This window comes from Trematomus bernacchii, unplaced genomic scaffold (genome assembly GCF_902827165.1).
Source record: "Trematomus bernacchii unplaced genomic scaffold, fTreBer1.1, whole genome shotgun sequence".
In the NCBI taxonomy this organism is placed as follows: Eukaryota; Metazoa; Chordata; class Actinopteri; order Perciformes; family Nototheniidae; genus Trematomus; species Trematomus bernacchii.
In genome coordinates this window covers 397,951-422,234 of record NW_022987839.1, presented here as the reverse complement: position 1 = coordinate 422,234, position 24,284 = coordinate 397,951, and the positions used below count along the sequence as shown (strand labels likewise).

Sequence of the window (24,284 nt, the reverse complement as noted above, 5' to 3'; positions counted from 1 at the left end):
TGCATTGACTTTGCATAATGTATACGAACGAGGCACAGCACACACTGCATACAGAGGTGTGTGTGTCATGTCATGAATCTATTCCCATATTCCTGTAGAGGCTGAAACAGAAGCTTTTTACTGGCTCATGGCGCTGCAGAAAGCCTCGTCCTGGTTGGTCGGGACCATCTTGCTCACATCGACTCCGATGGAGGACAGGATGCCGTGCAGCTCCTCCACGGTCTCCTCAGGGATGGTGGGCTCTCGGCTCAGGATCCAGGAAAACTCCATGCGGAAGATGCCGTAGTCTCTGCAGCCGTAGACCAGAGAGTGACCCTCGTAGTCTGTGGAGAGCACCCAGTAAGGACCAGGGGGAGAAGCTGCAGGGGAGACGAGAATCAGAGTCAGAGCTGCTTAAATATTCAGTACACAAATATGTATATGTAGCATTTAAAAGATAATGCAATTTCAGGATTCTTGCCTTTTTCAGATTGTATATTCAGGGTTCAATGCCCTTATTGCAAGTTGGATAAAGTTAGCTAAATGATATGTTATGCAACTGAATAACCCGGAAAATGTTAGTTATTAATTCTTTACCATTGAAGGAGACCTCCAGCTTGGCGGGCTCCGCGGGGTCCTTCACCTTAGCAGATCCGAGGATAGAGTTAGTAGATCCATCAGCACTGAAAGAAATAAGACGAGGTAAAACATTAAATAATTACTTTCACTCACAGGTCTATTATTTTGAAGTTCTATTGTATCTTATATCCTCCCTTTACTAAATGCTTTTATTTCATACATTTGAAGTATAAAGATCCATTTGTGAACCTGTGTGTTCAAGGGGCCCCTACACACGGCGGCGTGCGTTGACGCTTGGTGGTGGGCGTGTCTTGAGCTTGGGGAGTTTACGCGAGCAGCGCGACCAACAACCAATCACATGAATCTCTCCTGTCAATTGCATAAAAGGTTTTACATGTCACGCTTTATAAGATGAACATTTATGACATTAATGTCTATGGTGCTATTTTACGCAACATTCCATGCTGGCTAAATACTGTCTATGCCTGCTAGCTGTCCATTCAAACGAAGTACACTGGATATAAACTCCCCAAACCTACCAGTTTCACCCACTGTCTCTGCCACCTCCCTCCATGCCTGGCTCCTCCGGTTTGTATCCCGGTAGGTGAACAGGGACTGAAAGCACCGGGTGATTCCCTACCGCTACGATTATTTTCTCCTCCATTTTTTGGCATATGAGGAAATGAACTGCGGTCTGGCTCTCCCAGCATACACGTGGTTTGATTGGCTAGCGCTTGTACTGGCAGATTTGCATAAGCGGGATTTGATTGGCTGAGCGCCTCCGTCGAAGCTTCAAAAGTAGAACATTGATCTACTTTTGCAGCGAGCACCGCGAGAAAAGCTACGCTTTGCTCCCACAATGCAGTTCGGCGAAGCGTGACGTCATCCCATTCAAAGTGAATGGACAGAAGCGTTGAAGCGTCAACGCAGGCCGCCGTGTGTAGGGGCCGAAGGATTTTGAAACGAAGCTTCATTTATAAAAAGCAAAAAAGCAAATAGTATAATGTGGCTTTAAAAAAAGGAAACATATATACAGCCTTCCATCAAAGGGTTGTGAATTTAGAAGACTATAAAGACATAGTAATCTTAATGTAGGTGCAGTTCCAACAATATCATGACTTTAAGCAGTTCCTTTAGGGAAAAAAGGATAATCTTCAAACCCTTGTATTAGAAAGTGTAGGCCCTAAAGCAGCGTGCACTCACAGCAGCTCACTGTTGAGGACCCCGATGACCCCGGGGCTCTTGGCGCTGTAGGTGGCGGTGCCGCACTCGCCTTTCTGGAAGAATGTTGGCAGCTTCATGATCTCATACCACTTACCAATGTACTGCGGAGGAAACACAAGATTTAAAATTAAGACAACTGACTTCTAGACATTTAGTTTTTTGCAAAATAGACCCGATTATCAAGCTGTACATAACATTTATTGTTAGCAAAGAGAAGAGGGGTTTAGTATTCACCATGGAGGAGTTAAAGTCGGCCTGAACTGCAGGTTTGGGACATCTGCCAAACCTCAGCACCTCAGCGCTCACTGCCAGCACAGACAGCAGAGTCAGGGAAATCACCTGCATGGCCTTCATCTTATCAACGACCTGCAGAAAACACAGCAGCACAGTGAAAACATTTAGCTTCTCTGAGGGTTAACTACAGAGGGAAATAGCTGAAGACATAAAGAGGAAGAGTGGTGGCTGCAGGCTGCTCACCTGTGAGTATTCAGGGTTATTGTGTGCAGGTGTTGAGTTTTGAGGGTCTTTTAAAGATGTCAAGCTTCAATATTGATCACGTTCTTCAGACCCCTCCTGTGTTTCCAGCTAGAAGAGGTGGAGTGAGAAAGTTGGCACCTGTTCAAATAAAGAGACTGTTCAAACAGGCCTCCCAGCTTGAGATGTTTCTAGAAGTAAATCTGTAATTCTTCTTTATCTGCCCATTCATCTAAAAAATACTGACTTTTTTTCCATACAATGTTTTTTAAAGGAAGAAAATTAGACAAGATCCAAAAAACTAAATGTATCCCAGTGGTCCAGTTCACAATATCTTGACTTAAAGTTACTTTTTTCATCAAGCAGATTTTAAAAGTTTAAATAGAATTTGAATATCTTAAATACATATTCTCCTTATCCTAGAGATGATTTCATGTTATTAAAGAAAGAGAGAGCAGCTTAATCATCAATTTTGTTCTTCTGAAAAGAAAACAATTGGCATTTTGCGAAATTTGCTTATTTCTTGCAGAGATCAAGTTAGATGAGACAGTCTCATGTGTTTTTAAAAAAAAAAGCATTAGCTGCTGTTCTCCAAAAATCAAGGTTAATATCTGGACTGAAAAACATTCAAAGAAGCTCTGGTTCTTTTTAATAAACAGAAAACACTTTTCGCTGCACTCTTACCAGTCTTTCAATTTCCAAACAAAAGTGCTGTCTCAGGTGATCATTTATTGCATCTTCCCGCTTTCACAGTCTGTTCACTAAAGCAAGCACAGGTGTAGAGGAAGATGAATTGGGCACAGGTGCATCTGCTTTTCTTGATGCTCCCACAGCAGCTCTCTCCCCCTCCGATTCATTTGTAATCCCTGCCCTGCTTTTAAAAGAAAGAGCTGCAAGGGCCTTGGAAACCACTTTGCACTGGAAATGGGTTTAGGGAAGCTGAGGCAGTCTGGGTCGGTTTATCAACAGAAGAGATGGAGAAAACAAAATCAGACAAAGAGCTGCAGGACAGAAATGCTCATTAAAAACATTCAGAAACAACAGCTTCAGTTGAATTTGAATCAGTTATATATTCATGTCAATGCAACATCTAGATTTGTAATGTTTTGCCTTGAAATGCTTCAGAGAATAAATCTGTTGTCTCTTGATGATGTAAGTCTGTTATTTTCAGAGATGATGTTTAAAGTGTTTGTAAAGCTCAGTCCAAAACAGTCGGAGGCAGATATGTCCCTTGATTCGAGGCCACTGTTTTAGTTTTTCACAGATGGAAAGATTAACTGCTGATTTTCTTTCTGTATATTTTCTTGCATTTTCATTTGTAACATAACACCGATCAACAACCGAAACCAAATCTATACTACATACTAATTTTGTATGGAGAACAACATTTGTATGTATCAGAGCATCGAAAAAGTTATTACGATTCATCGTGAGAGAGGGCAATGTCTGATCCAAATTTGATTGCAAAATTGATGGGATATTTCTGTCTAAACACAAATGCAAACCTTATTATGGTGCAACAAGAACACCATCATTTGGCCAAGATGCTAAAAATACAAATAAAAGCATTTTTTGTTCACATGCATTTCTTTAATATTAAAGAAAACCAATATACTCTTTTAAAGGTGGGGTAGGTCATTTTGGAGAAACCAGCTCGAGTGCGCTAGAATTTGAAAATACACAGCCGGAAAATAAAGCAAATAAAGGCGATGGTATCTTTGTTGAAGGATAACCACATTGTATCAGCCTAAACAAACAGACGCCTCACTCACTAATAAGTTAATGAATAAAAGGTTATTGAATACCCTGAATAACTTTTCCCAATCATTTGTGTCCACTTTGATTGTCCTCTCCATGATGGTATGTTTGTGTTTTTATCATGTTCTGTTGCTTTTACCTCTTAGACCTCTTAGAATATTTAACGAATTGTACGGTGTCCTTGTGTGTCATGAAAGGCGCCTTAAATAAAATGTATTATTATTATTGCCTTAAAGGTCCCATGTCATGCTTTTCCGGTTATTACCCGTCCCCTTGTGTGTTATGTAGCTTTTTCTGCATGTAAACGGTCTGCAAAGTCACAAACCCTGAAAGTACACCCTGTAGCGAGTAAAACTCTAACACAGAAAATACGTGTCTATGCTGCCCCAGAACGCCTCGTTGGAGATTTTCTTTTTCCATTTTGTTCTTCCGGGAACCAAGTGACGTAACGACGACCCCTCCGCGAATTGGTCCAAATGGACCAATCCACGGAGCTCCTCACACACACAGGCCGTTTCTCAATCGCGAGGATATTGGCTTCCAAGCCAATATTGCAAGGATGCTACGTCATCGAGTGCCGCCGAAGGACTGTTCCAATCTCCAGCATACTTGGAATTCCACCGAGGCCGCGTCCTTGGTTTGGGGGAAATTTCGAGGCTGCACATGGGTAGACTTCGCGTCCTTAAAATCCCCACAATGCTTTGCGCATGGACCAATTTCCCCAAATCTGTGGCGGAAGATGTAAGGCGGGGCCTCTCATATGACGCACACTTGCTAGCCTGTTCCACTCTTTGTTTTCCGAATGCCAGGAAGTATTCTTGCCTTGCTTCTGAAGCAAGACGCTCGGCTCGGCTGTGCTACCAAGCCAGCATCCTCGCGATTGAGAAACGGCCACACACTCAGGAGCTCAGGAGCTCCAACAAGCCGTTTAGGACAGAGAGTGAATACACATGCTATACAGAGATGCTGTATGAGAAACCAATGTGAGTTGAGGAAAATTGCACAATATAAATCTATTCTAGTAGACTTCAACAATGGAAGTATGATCAGTAGAAATGGCCATGACATGGGACCTTTAAAGGAAGTCTTCTTTACATTATTGCAGCCTTTAAGACTTATAGGCAGAGAGTAAACACCTTTGTTTTTTTCTATGGATTTGTATCAAAATGTCTGCAGTATATGTAAAAAGTGGTCAATTACATAAGCAACTGTAACATTCCTGGTGACCTGTTTTGGATGTTGTGATGACTGTCTAATAAACTGGTATACTGGTAACAAGTTTCTCTAAAGTGGACAGATATTCACAAGCTGTTTTATTGTATATGCACGGGTTTTGATGTCTGAACACGCTAGTGCATCTTTGTGGGAAAAAATACAGTAATGTTGATCAAATTCTGTCAGAAGCTATCAAATAAGTGTAGGTTAAAGGTCACAGATGAAGCGACCTCAGAAGCAGCAGGAAATATTCTCAAGCTGTGTGTGTCTCACTTTCATATGTTTGACCTTTAACCGTTCACAGGTGCCAGGAGTCCCAACGTGACCCCATGGGTCCCGACATGTGACGTTTACTGTACTGTAGCTGTGACCCTGTCAGTCATGTATGTTTATGTAGCAAAAAAATGTAATAATTCTTCACTGTGTTTTGGATATGACAAACGTTTGAGATAATTGATTGATGTAAGTCACGTATAAGACGTTAGATTGTCAAAGTTGTAATTTTCCATCGCAGATTGATCTTTTATAACTCCCCATGGTAGAAGAAGTACTATATTATACTCTACGTAAGGCCAAGTACTAATACTTCATAATAGAAATACACTGTTACAAGACCTGCTCTCAAAAACACGTTGGCATCAAAATACACTTAAAGAACCAAAATAAAAAGTACTCATTATGCAAAATGTAGGTATGAAAAGTACACGTTATGTTTTTTGATTATAATTATAATAAATGTATGTTGCAGCTTGTAGATGTAGAGCAAATGTATATACTTACAACTTAAACTTTACCTGCTGTATAGCTTGAATCTATGATAATACATTGTAATTTATAAATGTATTTATTTTTCTTTATCTGCAGAAGCTAAAACTAAATGACAAATACATGTAGTCTAGTACAATACCTTTCAAATGTAGTGAAGTAGATAAAGTTGCATAATGTTAAAGTAAAGTTTGTCTAAATTGTTCTCAAGTTATTAAGTAAATGTACTTCTTACCACTGCTCAAGATACTTTTGTCCACAGTGTGGGGACTTATATCCCAACATTAAGGGCTCAGTTTTATCCACGTTAACCAATAAGAGTAGAGCTTAATGAATTATTAAGTTACACCTGTGTTGGACATGTCTGAATATCTAGAAGGTCAATAGTAATTTAATGTACCAATGCACAACATACAACATATTTTCGTAAAACCTTTTTCTAATGAGCATCATGGCTTTTACAATGCTGTCAGTGTGGTAAAAGCCTTGAAAGTGCATTTGCACCATGGAAACCCTGAGGTGGGAAACCGTGTCACATTTCTGGCAAGTCATAATAGGAAAATCACAGGTGTATTTAATTACATTAATGATGGCTGCTCTGCACTGAGTAAAGGTATTTAAGTCATTTTTACAGCAGACATTTCGCCTTGTCATTTGAGGAGAAGCCCAGGTGTTACTAATCACACATAACGATGGCTCTGGGCTATTCAAGTGTTGCATATTGAGTTACAATTAGCAAGCACGCTAAGCACCAAGGAGGCTAATAATGTGCTGTTTACACGAGAACGCAAACGGTTGTAACGGGTCCCAAGGTGGATAGATCTGCAACCGGAACGCTCTGGGGGGGCAAACGGCTCCGTGTGTACGCCCTATACCAGGGGTGTCAAACTCAATTTCATCGCGGGCCACATTGGAATTATGGTTGCACTCAAAGGGCCGGTTGTAACTTTAAGACTATATAAATATTTAATATATATAAAATGATGTATTATATTACATTACTGCCTCGGATTATTATCGGATAGGGTAATAACTTCATAATTAACTGCGTCTGAAAGCAGAAGTCTACGGCAAATAATTGCAAGCCTCTTCGGTGAGAATGTCACAAAATGATTTAAGAAGAAAAGCCAAATTCTGGAAAAAAAAGTAAAAAAAAAAATAAATGTGACATTTGGGAAAAAAGTAACATTTTGAAAAAAAAGCAACATTTTGAAAATAATTCTAATTCTGAAAAAAGTCAAATTCTAAGAAAAAAGGCATATTTTGAAGAAAAAAAGTCAAATTCTGATTAAAAAAAGTCAAATTTGAGATGCATTGTGGGACATGTAGTTTATGGGCAACGTGCTTCTGTAAATCGGCATGTAACCGTATAATAAACATATTATATTCTTTGCAAGCTCTTGTGGGCCACATGAAATGAAGTCACGGGCCGGATTTGGCCCCCGGGCCTTGAGTTTGACACCCCTGCCCTATACGATCATTTCCTGATAACGATGAAGCCATAGCCCCACCTCTCCCCACCTCTGCTGCTCACTGCTGTAGCATGGTTAGTAGCTGTCAGTAGCTACTGCTACTGTCAGTAGCTATTGCTACTAACCATGCTACAGATGTTAGTGCAAAATCTACAGCTCCTCTACCACAACCATCCGCAACAAGTGGACATTGAGAACTACATGAACTACATGTTGCTAAATCCACCGCGGGGCATAAACAGAAGGGCAACCATGGCAACCATGCTCGGGGGTCTTCTTCGCTGCTTTTGGTGCATTTTGTGGCAAAAGTACAGCGCCACTTACAGGCCCGGCATCTACTACAGCGTCTCCAGCGCTCCCGAGCGGTCTCATGTGAACGGAAGACTTTTTTTATATCGTATTCGGTTCGTTTGCGTTTCGTATGCGTTTGCGTGTAAATGGGGTCTAACAGGCTCTGTGTGTTGGGTTACAACACACACTACTGCTGTTGCTACAAAAAGAAAATCCCTTTAAGCTGATTTAAGGAAAAACAAGACTTGATTATGAGCACTGCATTGGCTCTACATGTGATAGAATATGGAAACAAAAACTATGAATTGAAAGCATGTGATTTTGCTGGGATTCTCCAGTGTCTTCAGCTTCCTTAATATTCCTCAGCCTTTTGATATTTCTGTTTCCCTCTGTGATCCAGCAGTTCAGCAGTGTGGTCGTTTACTTCCTTGATCATCTTCTGACCAGTAAAACAGTATTTGCTTCCATCCACAGAAAGACTTCAACGGGGCTTTGATGTATCCGGCTGCAGCTATAACAAGTATTTCCTCTCTGAAGCGTGTTAGCTGACAAATGAGTCTTTTGATATTTTCTCGTCTTTAATTTAACCTTGTTTGTAACCGCTGGGCTTTGTCTCTGAGCAGAAAGCATTTAATACCAATTGCATTTAATTGACAGTTTGGTTTAATCTGTTTTGAGTGTTAAACAGCTGCCGTTTACTGCACCAGGACATTTCTGATGTTTTATTGAAGTTTAATTCACTGAGATATAATTGAATAATGTTCTGCTAATATATTGTGTGTATTTTGCTGCATTCCATGACAACATTTCTTCAAATTTTCATTGCCAAATGTTTAATTGATGGATGAATGACTACAGCTTTTTGAATAAATTGATTAGGTTGGCAGACGTTCAAAATGTACTGATCATGTGCCAACTTTCTTACTTTAACCACATGAGCATGGAATCCATTATTTTAAGAAAATCTGGAGAACAAATGGGCCAACCACTGTAACAGTAAAAGTTCCCTGTAGCCCTTTGTGAGTATGAATACATGTTATAATGTAAAATCAATACCACATAAAAGAAAATGCGGTTATCTGCTCGTGTAGTTAGACCTGCACACCTTGCCAGAATAAAAGATGACTTGGTAATGGTTGGAATGACCACTGTTAGTTTCACAATGATACAATGCCAAAACTGATTTATTTTAAGTTATACATTATTTATTTTATTGTTGTTTTTGCTTCACACATAGCCGCTTATATTATGCCACCCACCAGAGCTAAGAGCATCAAAACTGTGACACAGTTCAGCTCAATGAGTAAACAATAAGACCAATCCTCTACAGAAACATGCCGCCAACAAATCAACACATGCTAACGGTGTGAAAATTAAACTCCTGAACTGTTAGCTCATGCACTAAGTGGACTTGGCCTGACTCCTAATGACTGACAGGGTGCGAGTCATCAGTCAGTCAGACCACCGCAGACACAGAGCAACATCACAGAGAAACGTGTGGGCGTAGGAATCATGAGGGTCTGTGTCAGACAAGTTTACATCTGTGTGAGGCTGTGAGGCTCATTGTATAATCAAAATAATTGCAGATAGCTAAATTAGATTTGATCTTATTCTAGTAATTTTGTTCTTCAGAAACGCCCTCATCGAACTCACACACATGTTGTACAACCCTTGTTATCTGCTGACCAATGAACAGCTCTTCTGTTTTGTGGTGGTAAAATGTTCCCCATCCAGTTTAATCCGGCAGGTCCTGGGATCAGACCAGCGACCCCTCTGCTCACAAGCCCACTACTCTAACCTTTAGGTCACTACTGCTATAGATCATTGTGCTTATTAGTTTCAAAAAAGTAATGCCTGCACCACACTGCATGGTTTCGAGTTACCCACTTAATAGTTGTCAAGACATGCCACATTGACACATAGCTATCAATGGATGCACTAGATACAAAATTAGATGATCACCAAAGCTTTTACAGTTTTTCCTGTGGGAAACATGAAGATTTAAACCAAAATGAAATGGGAATACATCAAATAGTCATTGAAGCTTTTCACTTCGAAATACAAATGTGCCCCTCGTGGTGGCACCACACTGTAGACGTAAAGTCAGGGGAGTCATTGTGAAACAGTAAATAACTGTAACCCTTAAGTGGTAGAAAGAGTACGGAGACCTAAACTACTTTCTCAAGAGCTATGCAAGTTGCTAAAATAGTCCTGACATCTAATCAGTAAGCTACTGTGAAGTGAACATGACAAAAATAATAAATGGAAATGATTTTCATCAACATTTAAAAAATGGCGTCTATTTGCAGCTTGAGAGTCACTGGAATCCTCAGATATTTTATTGAAAATAAATCCACATTCCTGCCGTAGGGGACATCCAGATTGTTTTATAACATTTTCACTGGTGTGTCCCCCATGACTCCACTTTGCTAATAGTTTACTTCATGTCTGAAATGAAGCTCTAAACAAAGACAGTCATTGATGACAGAGTGCAAAACCTCGCAGAGAGCAACGTCTCTCATTCAAATACCAGGACTTGTCCAACAGAGAGAACATATATCTGACCCACCAGACCACAGAGGTAAGAACATATATATGGTGAAGTATATAACATTCAGCTGCTCATCAGTTTTCTAACTTTTTGTGAGGTTAAACGTTCTATATTAGCCCAAATTGATATTGTTGTGTTTGAAGGAACTGCGCAAAACATTTTTCTCATCTAACATTTCACATTTCATGCTATCTTTTTATATAGTTTACCTGTAAAACCCTGTCACAAATGTTTGCATTCAGTTTAATCATTTGCAATAGCGTCTACCAAAAGTTTATATACATTTATTTAAGATTTGATTTGTGTTTATATTTTCCTCCGATATATTTAACTTGCACAATGGGGTAGATTCTCTTGCATTTACTTACTTTAAAAAAAACGTTTCAATACATATTTACAGATTTGCATTTCTAAAAACACATGATAAAAAAAAAGTGAAATCTATTTATTGGTTTTTAAATGTTGGATTTCTGATATGTTTTGCCTTATCAACGTATGCTGGAGGTTTCATGTTGATCTGTGTGATTTGGATAAACTCTCACAGGTAACAAAGCTCCACTATGAAGTTTTCTCTCGCTCTGGGTTTTGCCTTCATCCTCCCACTCATCAGGGCTCAGGTGCCCCATTGGGGACCTTGTCCAGATCCGGCTGTTCAGACGGCCTTCAACCTCAAACAGGTATAAAATGCTTTGTACAAAACATTTAAAATTATTTGGAAGACTGATGCCCTGTGGTCCATGGTGAAGTGGGAGTGACATGAACAGCTGTGCTTTTTCTCTGCTATTTCAAAAGGAGAAAAACTAATTTTCAACCTTAAACCAATGCTACAGTATGTGATTTTCTAAATGAAATGTATCTTGTTACATCTTATTTAGCTTTCTTTTTGGAAAGTAGCCATTATAATTTATACTTTAGCATGGATGGCTAGGTACTTATTATCATCTTAACCTAATTGTAATGATTATCTAAGTATTTGGTAAAGCATGTAGCTATTCTAAGCAGCACATTAACATATATTGTTTCTGTGATGCAGTGGAGGAGAAGTGAGAAGTGTAGCTTAAAAAGAAAATACAAAGTCAAAAGTACATTGAGTACTTAGATTCCACCAGTGGATATTTTTTTACATTTGACTCAATCCACTAAAGCATGCAGATTTATTCATACTCTCCAGTCACAGCGCTCTGATTGTCTTTGAACTTGTGTGTGTCTTTGCCCTCACAGTTCATGGGGAGATGGTTTGAAATTGCCAAACTGCCGGCCCAGTTTGAGAAGGGTCGGTGCATCGAAACCAATTTCACTTTGAAGACAGACAACTCTATTCGAGTGGTCAGCTCTGAAATACTGTGAGTCCTATCTGCAATTTTCTTTGTGCAAATGTGGAGAGTCAAGAGGTAATATTTGCACTGTGTGTGTATTTCCATAATCTAACTTGAAACTTGAATGTGGAATAATACAGAAAAGCAGAGCTGAGGAAAATCGAAGGGACTGGAGTCGTAGAGGATATCAAGAATCCGGCTAAACTGGGAATAAGTTATTCCTACGGTGAGAAAGACATTTTTGAGGATAAATTGTACTTTATTGCAATATGATGACCCTCAATTTAGGGGCAAACCTACTGAATCTTGTGCAATAACTCCATTAACTACATTATCCTTATAGAGGAGCAAAATTATATCGGAAAGTGTGTTATTTTGTTTGCTGAAGATGTTTTACGTTTGTGGTGTATTTCCAGTTTTATCCTGTTTTTTAACTGCACTGATAGTGAGAAGCACTGCTAATAATAATGCATTTTTTACAGCGATAATAAAAGCTTTCTATTGTATTTCTATCCAATTATATTTGGTGTGTTTTGAGGGAGTCACTGGATAATATTAGTGAACTTTCTAACAAGTATATGCATCCCATTTTTACTTTTGTTTCAGATCAGAGACATTGAAAGTGATCTGATTTTGTTTTGTGCTCCTTCCCACCACAGTCCTGCCCTACTCCCCTTACTGGATCCTCTCCACTGACTATGTGAACGTCGCCCTGGTGTACTCCTGCACCGACATCCTGAGGCTCTTCCACGTCGACTTCGCCTGGATCCTGGGCCGAACACGAAGCATGCCAGAGGCCACCGTCCAGAAAGCCATGGACACCTTTGCCAAGAACAACATCGACGTGAGCAGGATGATTCCCAGCAAGCAGCAGGGATGTGACAAAACCCTCTGAGCAGCGATGGAAATGAAGCACAAGATGGCGCTGTGGTTGACAAGAGAGAAGCAAAATGATCATCTCCTCCAGAAAAATACTTGACTCATATTTGGATAATTATGGTGAGGGGTGTAATAAACTCAGTGACGATAATAAAACCATTTACTGCATGATTATAGTAAGTATTTTGTTATGAGGGTTTTTTAAGTACAAAAGCATTGTGTTTTGCAACACCTTTTTTTTAAAACTCAAGATCCCTGGTTGTAGTATTTCAACCAGGGAGAGTCAAGCTGAGAGTCACATTTAAGCTTTTCCTAATGAATAATGTCTGCTGTTTATTTTCATGAAAATAGAAAAATCATATTTAAATCAAATGATGAGTAAATCTGATGTTTATACCACAAACTCGGAGCATGAAGTATCCAATTAAAGTCAATAAAACTCAGTGAAATGGATTCCATGTGATCTTTCTTGATTCTTTGCATCATGCTTTTCATGAAAACATACTGCATACATCAGAGTATAGTTTGAGTATTTCTGAAGACCCTGGGACATCATCATTATAAATGGAACATAGGAACACTAACTTTTAAACTTATATCATGGGAAGAATCATTTTATAAAAGCTTGTTTTAAGGTTATTCCTTTCTGTGCCTCAAGCTAATGTTAAAAGCATGAGACCCACCCACAGCCAACTCACACACATACAAATAAATCGTGTTTTACTTCTCTAAAAAGTTTAAACTCCAGTCTACTATTTAATGTATTATATTTAAACCTTAATATCACAGTAATTCTTAATAATATTTGAGTTGATCTTATACAATTTAATCTCTCAATGTTTTCCCTTTCAGATTTCTAATTAATGGTCATGTTTGGTATGTCACAAATAAGACAAGTGGTAAGTTGTATGTGGTACTGACCTGCTTGATACATTGTTGTAATGCAATGAATAAAACACAATTTGTTCAATAAAATAAACAAATTGACAACACTCTTCCATCCATTACTGTAAAAGCTGACCTAAAAATGTGCTGCGGAACCTTTGTGTTGTGTATTCACTCGATTTTCATGTCGGACTTATTTTCATCCTGCACCGCACTAGCTTGGCTGTGAACCTTCTTTAGCTGATAATTTGATCCATATTACCTTGTGGTTTTCTTCATCGATGCCACTGAAGGATCAATCTAACTCGACCGTCGTCATGAAGCCAGCAGTGGATGAGATGTTTCCTGAGGGCGCGGGGCCGTACGTTGATCTGGACGAGGTTTGTTAGCTTACTAGCTAGCTAACTCATTAGCTTAGTCAAACTGTATAATAAACATTTAGCGTTAGTTGGCTATAACACATTCTTTATTCCTCCGTTATTTCCTGCCTAATGTCGCCATAGTTAAGCGGTCATGTAACATTAAGTGCTAAAAATGAATGAATATTAACAAAAATCAATAGAGTAATTTCACTCAGGCTATTGTCAATAACAACGCTAGTTTGTTGCCTTGGTAACGTTGACCTCGACGTGTGTAGTGTACTGTCTGTATCGAGTTAGCAAAATGTTAGCAAACACAGAGCGGGAAGAAGTACTCGTATCTTTAGTAAGTAAGAACTACTACAGTATAGGAATACTCGGTTACAAGCAAAAGTCCTGCATCCTGCAATAAGACGACTATTCAGTTAACTCATTCGTATGAAAGAAAAGTAATTTAGTATTTTCAAGTATTTTGATTATCTATAAATGTTAATCGTTCTTCATGCACAAAAATTGATTTTCTTGTTTTGTATCATATTAAACTGAATGTCTTTGAGTAGAAAGAAACAAGGATTGACATTCTTTTTGACACATTATACTTAAGTATTGTTAGTTTTATGTATTTTCTATATCTTAAGCCTACACACTGTGTATACTGTAGCAGCCATTATAAATATGTATGTACTCAAGGCTATAAAACCCTCCACCCACTTGTATCTACAGATAGCTGTGTTGGTAAATATTCATAGGGCTGCAACTAACATGTTATTCATCGAGTTATCTGCTGATAATTTCCTTTTAAATCCATTAAACCTTTTTACAATATACCATATTCTGATTCAGATCTATTTTCTGCTTTGTTGTTCTGTTTTTGTCTGTATTTTTATTTCTGTCTTAGTGTACATTTATTTTGTCTATAATTACATTGAGAGTGACTTTGAACTGGAGTTACATTCCTTGCTCAATCATGCATTTTGTAGCAATAGGATGTATTTCTAGATGTCTTTCTCGGGTTGAATGTGTGTCTGACTGCATGTTTGTTCTCTTGCAGGCTGGGGGAAGCACAGGACTGCTGATGGACTTGGCTGCCAATGAAAAGGCAGTTCACCCAGACTTCTTCAATGGTGAACAATCTCTTTATAGCATTCTTTACAAACCCAAAACACTTTCAAATTGTTAAGGAAATACTGATTAATTGTTGCTGCTCACTGAGCTAATCTACGGTACGTGCATGTATTGTATCTACCACACTATCTGCTCTTTTACAGTTATCTTTTTAAAAGATTATATAACCCTTTTTAGTATGAGTAGGGCTTGACAATGAAATACTCATGGTTGAATTCTGCCACATCACTACTGCTAAATAATGGCTAGTGGTACAGAGGGCAACATTTGTGGAAGTCCCCACACATACATTCTCCACTGAAATACTGCAGACTGGATGCGTGTCCAGCGTTTCAACAACGCTTCATGTGCCTGGAGGTGAGGAAGTTTATAACTCCAGTTATTGCCTTCATCTGGGAGGAGTTAGGGACATGTAGTGCGGTTGGTGGTGCCACTGGTTATTTTATAGCACTATTGAGTGTTCTGAATACTGGAACTACTCTGTTGAGTCGTCCTTTTTCCGCAACTTTAGTACTTCGGACTTCACACTGCTCTACAGATTGTGTACCAAAGAGACATTTCTGTTTGGGTCGTAAAGGAGATTTACGTCTTGAGAAGGTGTGTGTTTGGAGGGACTAAGCAGGAGAGGGGTGTGTTGCAAATACGGAAACCCAATATAAAAAGATTATTCATAATATTAATAAATTCTGTTGGATTTCAAAAGGCTTTTAGATTTTTGATGACATTTTACAGAATTTGAATCTTGTTCGGATTTTAATCAAAAATAAAATTGCTGTATTTCTGACTTTGTGCTGGTTTTCTGAACAGTTTCTTTATTAACAGACAAGGTATGTTTCCAGCAACATTTTTAATGAACACTTTCAGTTTGTGCAACCAAAACCTGAGTGGTTACCTTGAGATATTGCACAAAGTGGAAATGGTATAATGGGACCAAACTGTAGAATCTACCCTGCCTACTCTCAAAGCCCTGTTTAAGATTTGTCGATGGAAACCTAGAGCCTAGCAACCTTTTGTCTGTAATGAACCTCTCACAGAGTTTTACAAATCGATGTACCAACTCAAATACATTCTGCTCAGGTTATCTGAAGTAAACTGAGGAGGAGTTAGTCATATACAGATAGGAAGTAGTCAGTCAAGGCAGATTGAATCTATTAGCACATGATGTTATTTCATCTCTGGGCGTCAGTGAGCTTCTGGTTCCACAGCAGGACATCTCTTTACTGGCCCCAAAACATTCCTTGTAGCCCCCGCCCCCCTTTTACAAACTGTGTTTTATAATGTAGTGTGATCTGTTGTCCCGAGGCGCAGCTACATCAAACGGCCACAAATTCTCGCCATATGCACGACACAGATTCCACGCAGACTTCTCAGCAGGAGCTCTGTGGATGTGCTTTGTATGAGGCTCATTTAGGGTGGCAGGCTTTATTCCCTGGTGATAGAGATGTGTACCACTTAACGTCTGCAGGCGCATTGAGGCAGCTCACAATCCCTTGGCCTTCATTTATACAGGGATTATACAATTCTCCACGTTAATTCATTTAAACAATGAGTGACAAAAGCGACAGTTTGAGGTAATTTGTGTTATTTCAGGAGGAAATATTCAGGCTGCAGCTGCAGCAGTTCTGTAGAAAAAACACGCTGTAGTGTGTAGTCCTCTTGTTTCTAAAGGTTTTTTTTAAATACATATTTTACTTCCTAGGCTAACAGGACACTGCAGTATGATCAAAAACATAAATTCATCTTTTTCAAAATGTTTGCGTAGTACCGGGTGTTAGGCATGTTTAGAACACAGCATGTCAACTACTTGCAAATTCATTTATACTTGAACGAACTACCAATTTCATGGTTTATACAGTATAGTTTATTATGATCTATTACTTCAACGGTGCTTCTTTTCATTAGACCTATTTAGTTAATCAGTAAATAAGGGTTGACATTGTACCGAAAAATGCTACAATGCACACTTTGATATTTTACACAACAAGGTGCTTCCAACTTTGTTGCAACGGTTTGGGAAAGGCTTCTTCCTGTTTCAACTCGACAGTGAACTGGTGCACATTTGGGCATCCACATATTCTCTGACATAAAGCATACATGACATTGAGAAGTAAACTATTGTCCCAGGAGTGACAACATGACAGAAGTATTTTCTCACCTGTCACTTCAGTGTAGGTAATGTGTTTTTCTTTTTTTGTGAAGTCTTTAATTTGAGCTAAAATGTGTTTCTGTCTGATTTCTATGTTCGGAGTGTTTGATGACACCTTTTAAAACAGCAGTCTGTGCACGAGGAGGACCTGTGGAAAACAAAGTCAGCGTCTTGAGTGTAGTCTGCACAAAATGTTCTGTACGCAGGCTGACTGTGGACTGTACTTATACACAACAATAAAACACTATTTAGAGTTTACATAAAAGCACCGGCCGATCATTAAACATTTCATTTTTCTCTTTACTGAACCTAACATTTCATGAGACCTTATTTACAGAATTACAGCCAATTCCTTTCATCCCAAATTTGTTTTTCCGTTCTGAAGAGATCAGTTGATCAATCTATTAGTATGTTGGCAGTAACAATTAATCAGCATTTGTCCTGATAATCATATTTGTGTTTTTCAAGAAGAAAGACTAATTTATAATGAAATAATTATCAGGTGGAGTTTTAACATTTTAACAGGAAAACCCCATGACTGCATTTTAAGACTTACCTCATCAATTATTAATCTACATATTCTTCTTTTTTTAAATGTTATTGTATTTATTTTTCTGCCTGAAATGGTGAAAGAAACTGGCAATCATTTTCCAAATCCCAAAGATATGTTGTTTACTGTCATATATGTTGAAGAAAAGCATAACATCCTCACGTTTGTGAACCTGTAACCAGCTGCCAATGTTTGGCACTTTTACTCAAATATGGAGAAAATGGATTATCAGAATATTTGCTGATACATTTTCTGTTGATCCATGATTCATTGCACGTCTAGAAGAGAATATGATGATTGCCATATCTAAAAACGTGATTCAAACAACGACAGTAATGGTTGAAGTAGTAGTGAACTTCACTAAGCTGGATCGTGGTGAGTGTTACCTGCAGGAACAGAGGATGTGGCACATATTCCCATGCATGTTCATACACTTCTCCTGCTGACCTCTGACCTCACAAACAGTCAGACCTGCAGGAAGGACGCTCAGCAAGAGCATTCCCAGATCCTTTTACTTTTATCACCCTGCAACCCTTCAACCCTCTCTACCTACACCGCTGCTTTATGAGAAAATGGCTGGCTTGCAGAAACATTTGAAATACAGTGTCATGTCACTTTAGATTAATAATTGTGTTTCTTTTCTCCACAGATTTTGAGGATCTGTTTGATGATGATGACATCCAGTGAGAGAGAGAAGCACATCGTTGGAGTAATGATGGATTATATTCACATCGCTCCACACCTTTTTTTCTGGTGGAAAGCAAACCAACCATTTACTGTCTAATGGTATACAATTGCCTTTCATAGTTCTCCTAGTTTTAGGCTTTAAAAAAAAAAACATCCTTAAAAAGTTGTCCCTGACTCCAGATGTTGTGAAATTCTTAAGATCCCAAGGATTCCTTCAGATATGGTATGTTTAAAATTATGAGCTTGTATCGTGCTCATGTCTTCCACTGCTTCTTAACTGGATTGCAGGTTTCAGAGTGCTGGAGAACACCTGTTAGGAGCGTAATTACACATGTGATGGGCAGCGGCTCCGTGTGCTGTCGCCTGTAAGCATGCTGCAGATGGCATACGATGAATGACGGTCTGCTAAAAATAGCTTAAATTATTTGTATGAGAGTGTGTGTGATAGTCGGATGTGTGCTGTGTGTTTTGATTTCATATCTGCAGTGTATCCTGTTACATTAATAGTTTGCACGTATGTGTACTGTAGTTATAATTCCACACTTGTATTTTTGTGTTTAAAAGTCAATAAATAGCATTTTGTTTAAAGGAAGCTGAAAGTGTGTCTTTTTTTACAGAGCGCTTTTCCCAAGTATAACATTTTTATTTTACATTAACGAGATTCGATTTACCAACACGTTTTGTCTTTATAACTAGTTGCATATGGACACTACCCAAGGACCCCTTTGTGACTTTTAAACTCACTGGGTAACCCTTTAGCTTCATTTTTCAATGTGAAGGGTAGTTCGTCCAAAAACCATGTGGTTAATGTCACGTAGCTGACCTAAGTTTAGTAAATTGCATTTCAAATTGGTTAAATCTCAGCAACAAAATGTTTTGGTTTGGTTCAAGGAAGGTCTTGGTTTGTGTTTAAAAAAGTTGTAACTTAAAGGTGGGGTAGGTAAGTTTGAGAAACCGGCTCGAGATACACTTTTTGTTATATTCCATGGAATGCTCTTAACATCCCGATAGCAATGAATATCTTAAGTGCTTTGACAAAAAATCCATAAAAAAATGTAATCTGTGGAAGCCGTAATACTGTAAAAAGCACGACCAATCATTTTAGCCGGCCCGGCTAAAATAACTGGATGGCCTACCTGCCTGTCAGCCTTCCATCTGTGCACAAACTTATCTCGTGCCCTCATTGGTCATGTGCGCGTTCGTGTGTGTTGGAGGAGGGGCTCTCTAAGGAAGTGGCAGATTTCTTCCGGCTGTGTATTTTCAAATTCTAGCGATCTCGAGCTGGTTTCTCCAAAATTACCTACCCCACCTTTAAGTGATGTACAGTTAACGTAACATACAAATTAAGTATGTTGCTTTTGTGTCAATTTAACAAACAAGCTGGTTTCACCCAGAGAATGAACATTAGACTCCTGGATGAAAGTCCTGTGTTTCCATCCGTACACCCCAACATCCGCAAAAAACACAGACTTTGTCGATCTTTATGCTACGTCACGTGTTCACCTCCTTTACTCCCATCATCATTACTACGACCACCAAAAGAAACCCTTCATGTCAAAAACTGAAGCTAGAGGGAGTCAGTTATAGGAATTGTAAATTGTCCCATTATCTTAGATCCTTACATTTTGAGATGTATTGCAGTTCATCCCAAGAGTATGAAGTGCAGATGAGTAAATCCGAGGAACCTCAAGGATAAACCACGTCTCTGAGCGAGTGTGAACTCCAATACTGAAGACAACAAGCTGAATAAAATAATCTAACTTTTGGAGAAGAGCTTTGTAAACAAAAAACCCAATTCTCTCCTTTAATATGCAGCAGCTTCCTGCCTATAACCACATTCAAAAGAAGACTGCTTAAAAGGAAATATAAATGGCCAGCCTAGTTTTCGCATGAAGCAAAAAGTATTTTTTCAGTCTCAGTTTGTCAGTAAGATATAATGTTTTATCATTTCTGAAACCTAAGTATAGACTCGAACAACATACGCCCTCAATATGAGCACCAATAGGAAGAAAGGTCATTTATGTTTATATTTTTTGGGAACAGCATTTTGGGGATTTATTATTATTCAGTGCATTTCTGGGACTGATAAGAGGCTTTTGAAGAGCACAACATGCAAACTACAGGTTTTTAAAAACTTACCATACAGAATCAGCCAAACAGGGAACTGTCCTTTCAGACATTTTACTGATTTACAAAACAATGGTATTCATTTAGCTGAACATTTTGATTGTGCATTTAGCAGCACACACCAAGTGCTATTTGAATGAGGATTTGTAAAAATGAAACAGGAACATGCTCAAGGATAAGAGCCAATTAACAAAAGTGTCTGTAATGGAAAGAAATAATCAACGTTTCTTCAATCAATCTCGATTAGCCTGTCCAGTCATGAACTGATATAACTTTCACTCTGTAAAGGAACATACATAATATTCCCTTCAGAATTAAATGCCAATTGTAGAGCTTCAAGCAGTTTATCAAGAATCCCTGGGTTTCTTGGCTTGTAGGACAATGTGGAGATTAAACAGGATTAGGTTATGATTTATATAATTTGAATTACATTAACAAGACTACAGCCATATAGCAGCTCTGTGAGGCTGCACAGGCACATCAGGGCTTTGAGCTAAATACTCTCCATTCTAACTCACTAAGACAACAAGTAGTAAGTGTAATGTTTCCCATTTTCCCCATCTTAGTTTAACATATTAACATGTTAATATTAGCTAATTAGCACAAGCCACAATGTAAAGCTGAGGCTTATTCAACATTTGGCAACAGACTTTTCAACAAGGAACAATTTGTGTTATTCTGTCAGTTGAGAACAGTCAGATACTGTTAGCATAACAAACAGTTAGCTGTTGCTAGCTTGGTTAGCAGGGTGCATCTGTATTTCATGTTACTATTTATTAGGCTGCTAATTCTGGCTTGCTAAAAAACTAAACCAAAATGTACATGCCGGAAATATGGCAGCCGACTCTTGTCGCGCTGAACAAGACATTCTTAGGCGACCAAAGTGTTTTAATTAACTTTTAACTTAAAGGTGGGGTAGGTAATTCACTTCAGAAACACTTTTTGTTATATTCCATGGAATGCTCTTAACATCCCGATAGCAATGAATATATTAAATGCTTTGACAATAAATACATAAAAAATGTCATCTGTGGAAGCCGTGGCGCTGTAAAAAGCACGACCAATCATCTGAGCCGGCCCGGCTAAAATAACTGGATGGCCTACCTGCCTGTCAGCCTTCCATCTCGTGCACAAACTTATCTCGTGCCCTCATTGGTCATGTGTGCGTTCGTGTGTGTTGGAGGAGGGGCTCTGTAAGGAAGTCTGAAGGAAGGGGCAGATTTTTCCGGTTGTGTACTTTCAAATTCTAGCGCACTCAAGCTGGTTTCTCCAAAATTACATACCCCACCTTTAACTGAACTGTGAGATGGTTTAAGTTCTAAGATGCAAAACAAGGTCATGGCTTTGTTAATGTACATGCTGTCATGAAAATGTATTCAGTCTTCAATCTTTATCTACCCTGCATCTTTGATCTTTTATACTCTAGATTGGACCATCATTTATAAAATGAACATTATGCTGTATTGATTATTATTACAAACAACCACAAATGTTTTTTTTATTGCTAAATCAAGTGATAAATGTGTTCATTTTTTCATAGACTTCTTTACAATCGGACTTATTTTGCAACCAGTAGAGTTTCCCCACTGCTGGCCATTAGAAATAATGCACTTCTGCTTTGGCTTCACTTTTCAGACCAGGAGGTTGAAAAAAACAGCTTTTCATTATTAACAATCTCTTGCTGGTTTATTCGTAATTTGAACCACAACTTAATTGCTAACATTAAAGCATTCAACAGGCATCATAATCTTTACAAGGGTCTTTGCTTTAATGGGCTTTTCTTTCACAAGTAGCATGAGAAGCTTTATAGGTTTTAGCCCAAATGTTTTGTTAAGTTGTACATTATCACATAAGAGACAGACATCTATCCTCCAATGATGGCTCTTCAGAATCAGAATCAGAATACCTGTATTAGTCCCACAGAGGGGAAATTTGCATCTTACAGCAGGAAAGAGCCACAGACAGCTTAATGTTACCTATGTTAAGAAAAAAAAGTACTAAGTTATGATATAATAAAAATATAATATAAAAAAGAAAAGTAAAAGAAAAAATACTTTCCAAAATACAAATCCTGTAACAGTTCTTAGAATTTAGCAGCCAGGTATATATTACACAGTTATTAATGGCTTATGTATATAATGTAATGTATATATTGCACATATAGCACATATTGCACATAGTATGATGGTATTTAACTGCAGCAAGTTACACAATTTACAAGATACAAAATGCAAAAAAAACACACCTTGTAACGTGTAACTGCTTTAAGCTGAAGAAGACAACCATTTGTCTTTTTCTGTGACAACCCCACTTATTTTGAAATGTGTAAATTGCAGGGATCATAACCAAAGCTGAGGCATCATCACTCATGCAAGAGAGACACGGTCCTGTGGGACAAACTGTACGACAGTGGAAAACAATGAATACAAAATCAAATCAAATCATGTTGACATCTAAATTGAGCTGATAGCTATTCATAAATAAACAGTATACTGTAAAAAAAAAACTCAAGTGAATCCAAACCATGGTACTTACTGTAGAGTATAGCTCAGGGGGTTATTATCAGGAGGAATGGTCAAAAACATATGTCTTTGAGTGGAGGAGGGAGGCCTGAAGGCAGGGGCTGAGATCTTCTGTTTTCTTTGGTTTAATGCTTTCAAAATCCAACTTACTCTTGCTCTTGGTTTTCCAAAGTTGCCTACCCCAGCTTTAAAGTCTGTTAAGAGTTATGGCTCATTGGAAATATTTGCTAAAGAAATGCATGAATGCTGGAAGCTATGTGTTACCTTCTTCTTGTCCAATTGAATAAATGAAATGCATCTCATTTTCCCTAAGGTGCAAGGTGACAAGCCATACCTATTTAAAAAACATTAAGCCTATTTTTCTGACAATGTTTTCCAACTCTGGATAAATGGTTGAAACATTACTTCTGCCTGGGGTAGATTAATTAATGCAATTTGTAACTAGCCAACCCACTGAAAGGTAATAATGTTGCAAAACATCCAGTTTAAGATTAACAAAAAAAAACACACTTTGAATATGACTGGTGGCGGTGAATTCAGGGATACTTGAGTTATCTCACGGCTGTACGTCTGGAAAATGTAAGTATGCGGTATTTTCTTTAAGTAGCCTTTCAAATAGCCTTTGGGGTTGTTTTACTGTTTTCCAGCTAATGTTCTGGTTTCCATAGCTCCTGTACGGTATATACATTTATTTATTCCACTGGCATTGGCTGGAGGCTGTACAGGCTACGTGGCAGAGAGCGAGCAGCAGGAGCTTGTAGCAAACAAACAGGATGGTGTTGGCATGCTGGTCCTGATGTCTCTGCAGCTCCACAGCAGCAGCAGCAGCTTCATTAGTTTCCTCTCCGAAGGACTCCAGATTCCTTCATGTTGTTAAATAAAACCATGCACGGGCACATAAATTAAACAAATTAGTGAGGGAGGTAAAAAATTGAAAATATTCACATTAAGGTCTCATACTATTGCCAATAAACACATATAAAGAAACAACACTTAGCAATAGTGCAATTTGTACCCTCTCCAACAGATGAAGCCCGTCTGCTCCACTGAAAATAAAAAAGTCACGTACCTGTCATCCTGGACAATATTACTCAAACATTTATCACTGTCCTGATGCAACACAGGAGTTATTTCAGAAATATGTATTTTTGTTCTTTGAAGTCAATTTCTTCACAGGGACTATTCTAACGGAGATGAAGCCTATTTTTATTTACTACTAGTTATTTACCGCTAGATTCTTTTAATGAATCCTTTTCTTCCTGAGTACCTTCAGCGCTACCTCTTGGGCTACTGCTTCTACTGAAGGTTTTACGACGAGCACCTCCTCAGCGATAGCCTGCAGCACTCCTTTATAAATCTGCTCTCCTGTAACAGAGGCCT

General features: G+C 38.5%; 3 protein-coding genes across 4 annotated transcripts; 2 read left to right on the top strand and 1 right to left on the bottom strand.

Moving 5' to 3' along the window:
- Positions 1-70: 70 nt before the first annotated feature.
- LOC117500333 (apolipoprotein D-like) lies at positions 71-3,022 on the bottom strand. Of its 2 annotated transcripts, none has more exons than XM_034153170.1 (6): positions 2,941-3,022; positions 2,260-2,367; positions 2,017-2,148; positions 1,762-1,883; positions 577-662; positions 71-359 (listed from the first exon to the last, which is right to left on the bottom strand). In XM_034153170.1, exons 3-6 carry the CDS (start codon positions 2,134-2,136, stop codon positions 118-120), a joined length of 570 nt encoding a protein of 189 aa, XP_034009061.1. In that variant the 5' UTR covers positions 2,137-2,148; positions 2,260-2,367; positions 2,941-3,022; the 3' UTR covers positions 71-117. The 2 variants fall into 2 exon arrangements, with proteins under 2 accessions (XP_034009061.1, XP_034009062.1); XM_034153171.1 differs by having other exon boundaries at positions 2,260-2,397; positions 2,941-2,998.
- Positions 3,023-10,868: 7,846 nt separating this feature from the next.
- On the top strand, positions 10,869-12,534 carry apoda.1 (apolipoprotein Da, duplicate 1). Its single transcript, XM_034153172.1, has 4 exons — positions 10,869-10,985; positions 11,530-11,651; positions 11,765-11,850; positions 12,284-12,534. Exons 1-4 carry the CDS (start codon positions 10,869-10,871, stop codon positions 12,517-12,519), a joined length of 561 nt encoding a protein of 186 aa, XP_034009063.1. The 3' UTR covers positions 12,520-12,534.
- Positions 12,535-13,542: 1,008 nt separating this feature from the next.
- Positions 13,543-18,847, top strand: LOC117500084 (COP9 signalosome complex subunit 9). The gene is made up of 3 exons (XM_034152787.1): positions 13,543-13,768; positions 14,799-14,871; positions 18,218-18,847. Exons 1-3 carry the CDS (start codon positions 13,670-13,672, stop codon positions 18,253-18,255), a joined length of 210 nt encoding a protein of 69 aa, XP_034008678.1. The 5' UTR covers positions 13,543-13,669; the 3' UTR covers positions 18,256-18,847.
- The last annotated feature ends 5,437 nt before the right edge of the window (positions 18,848-24,284 follow it).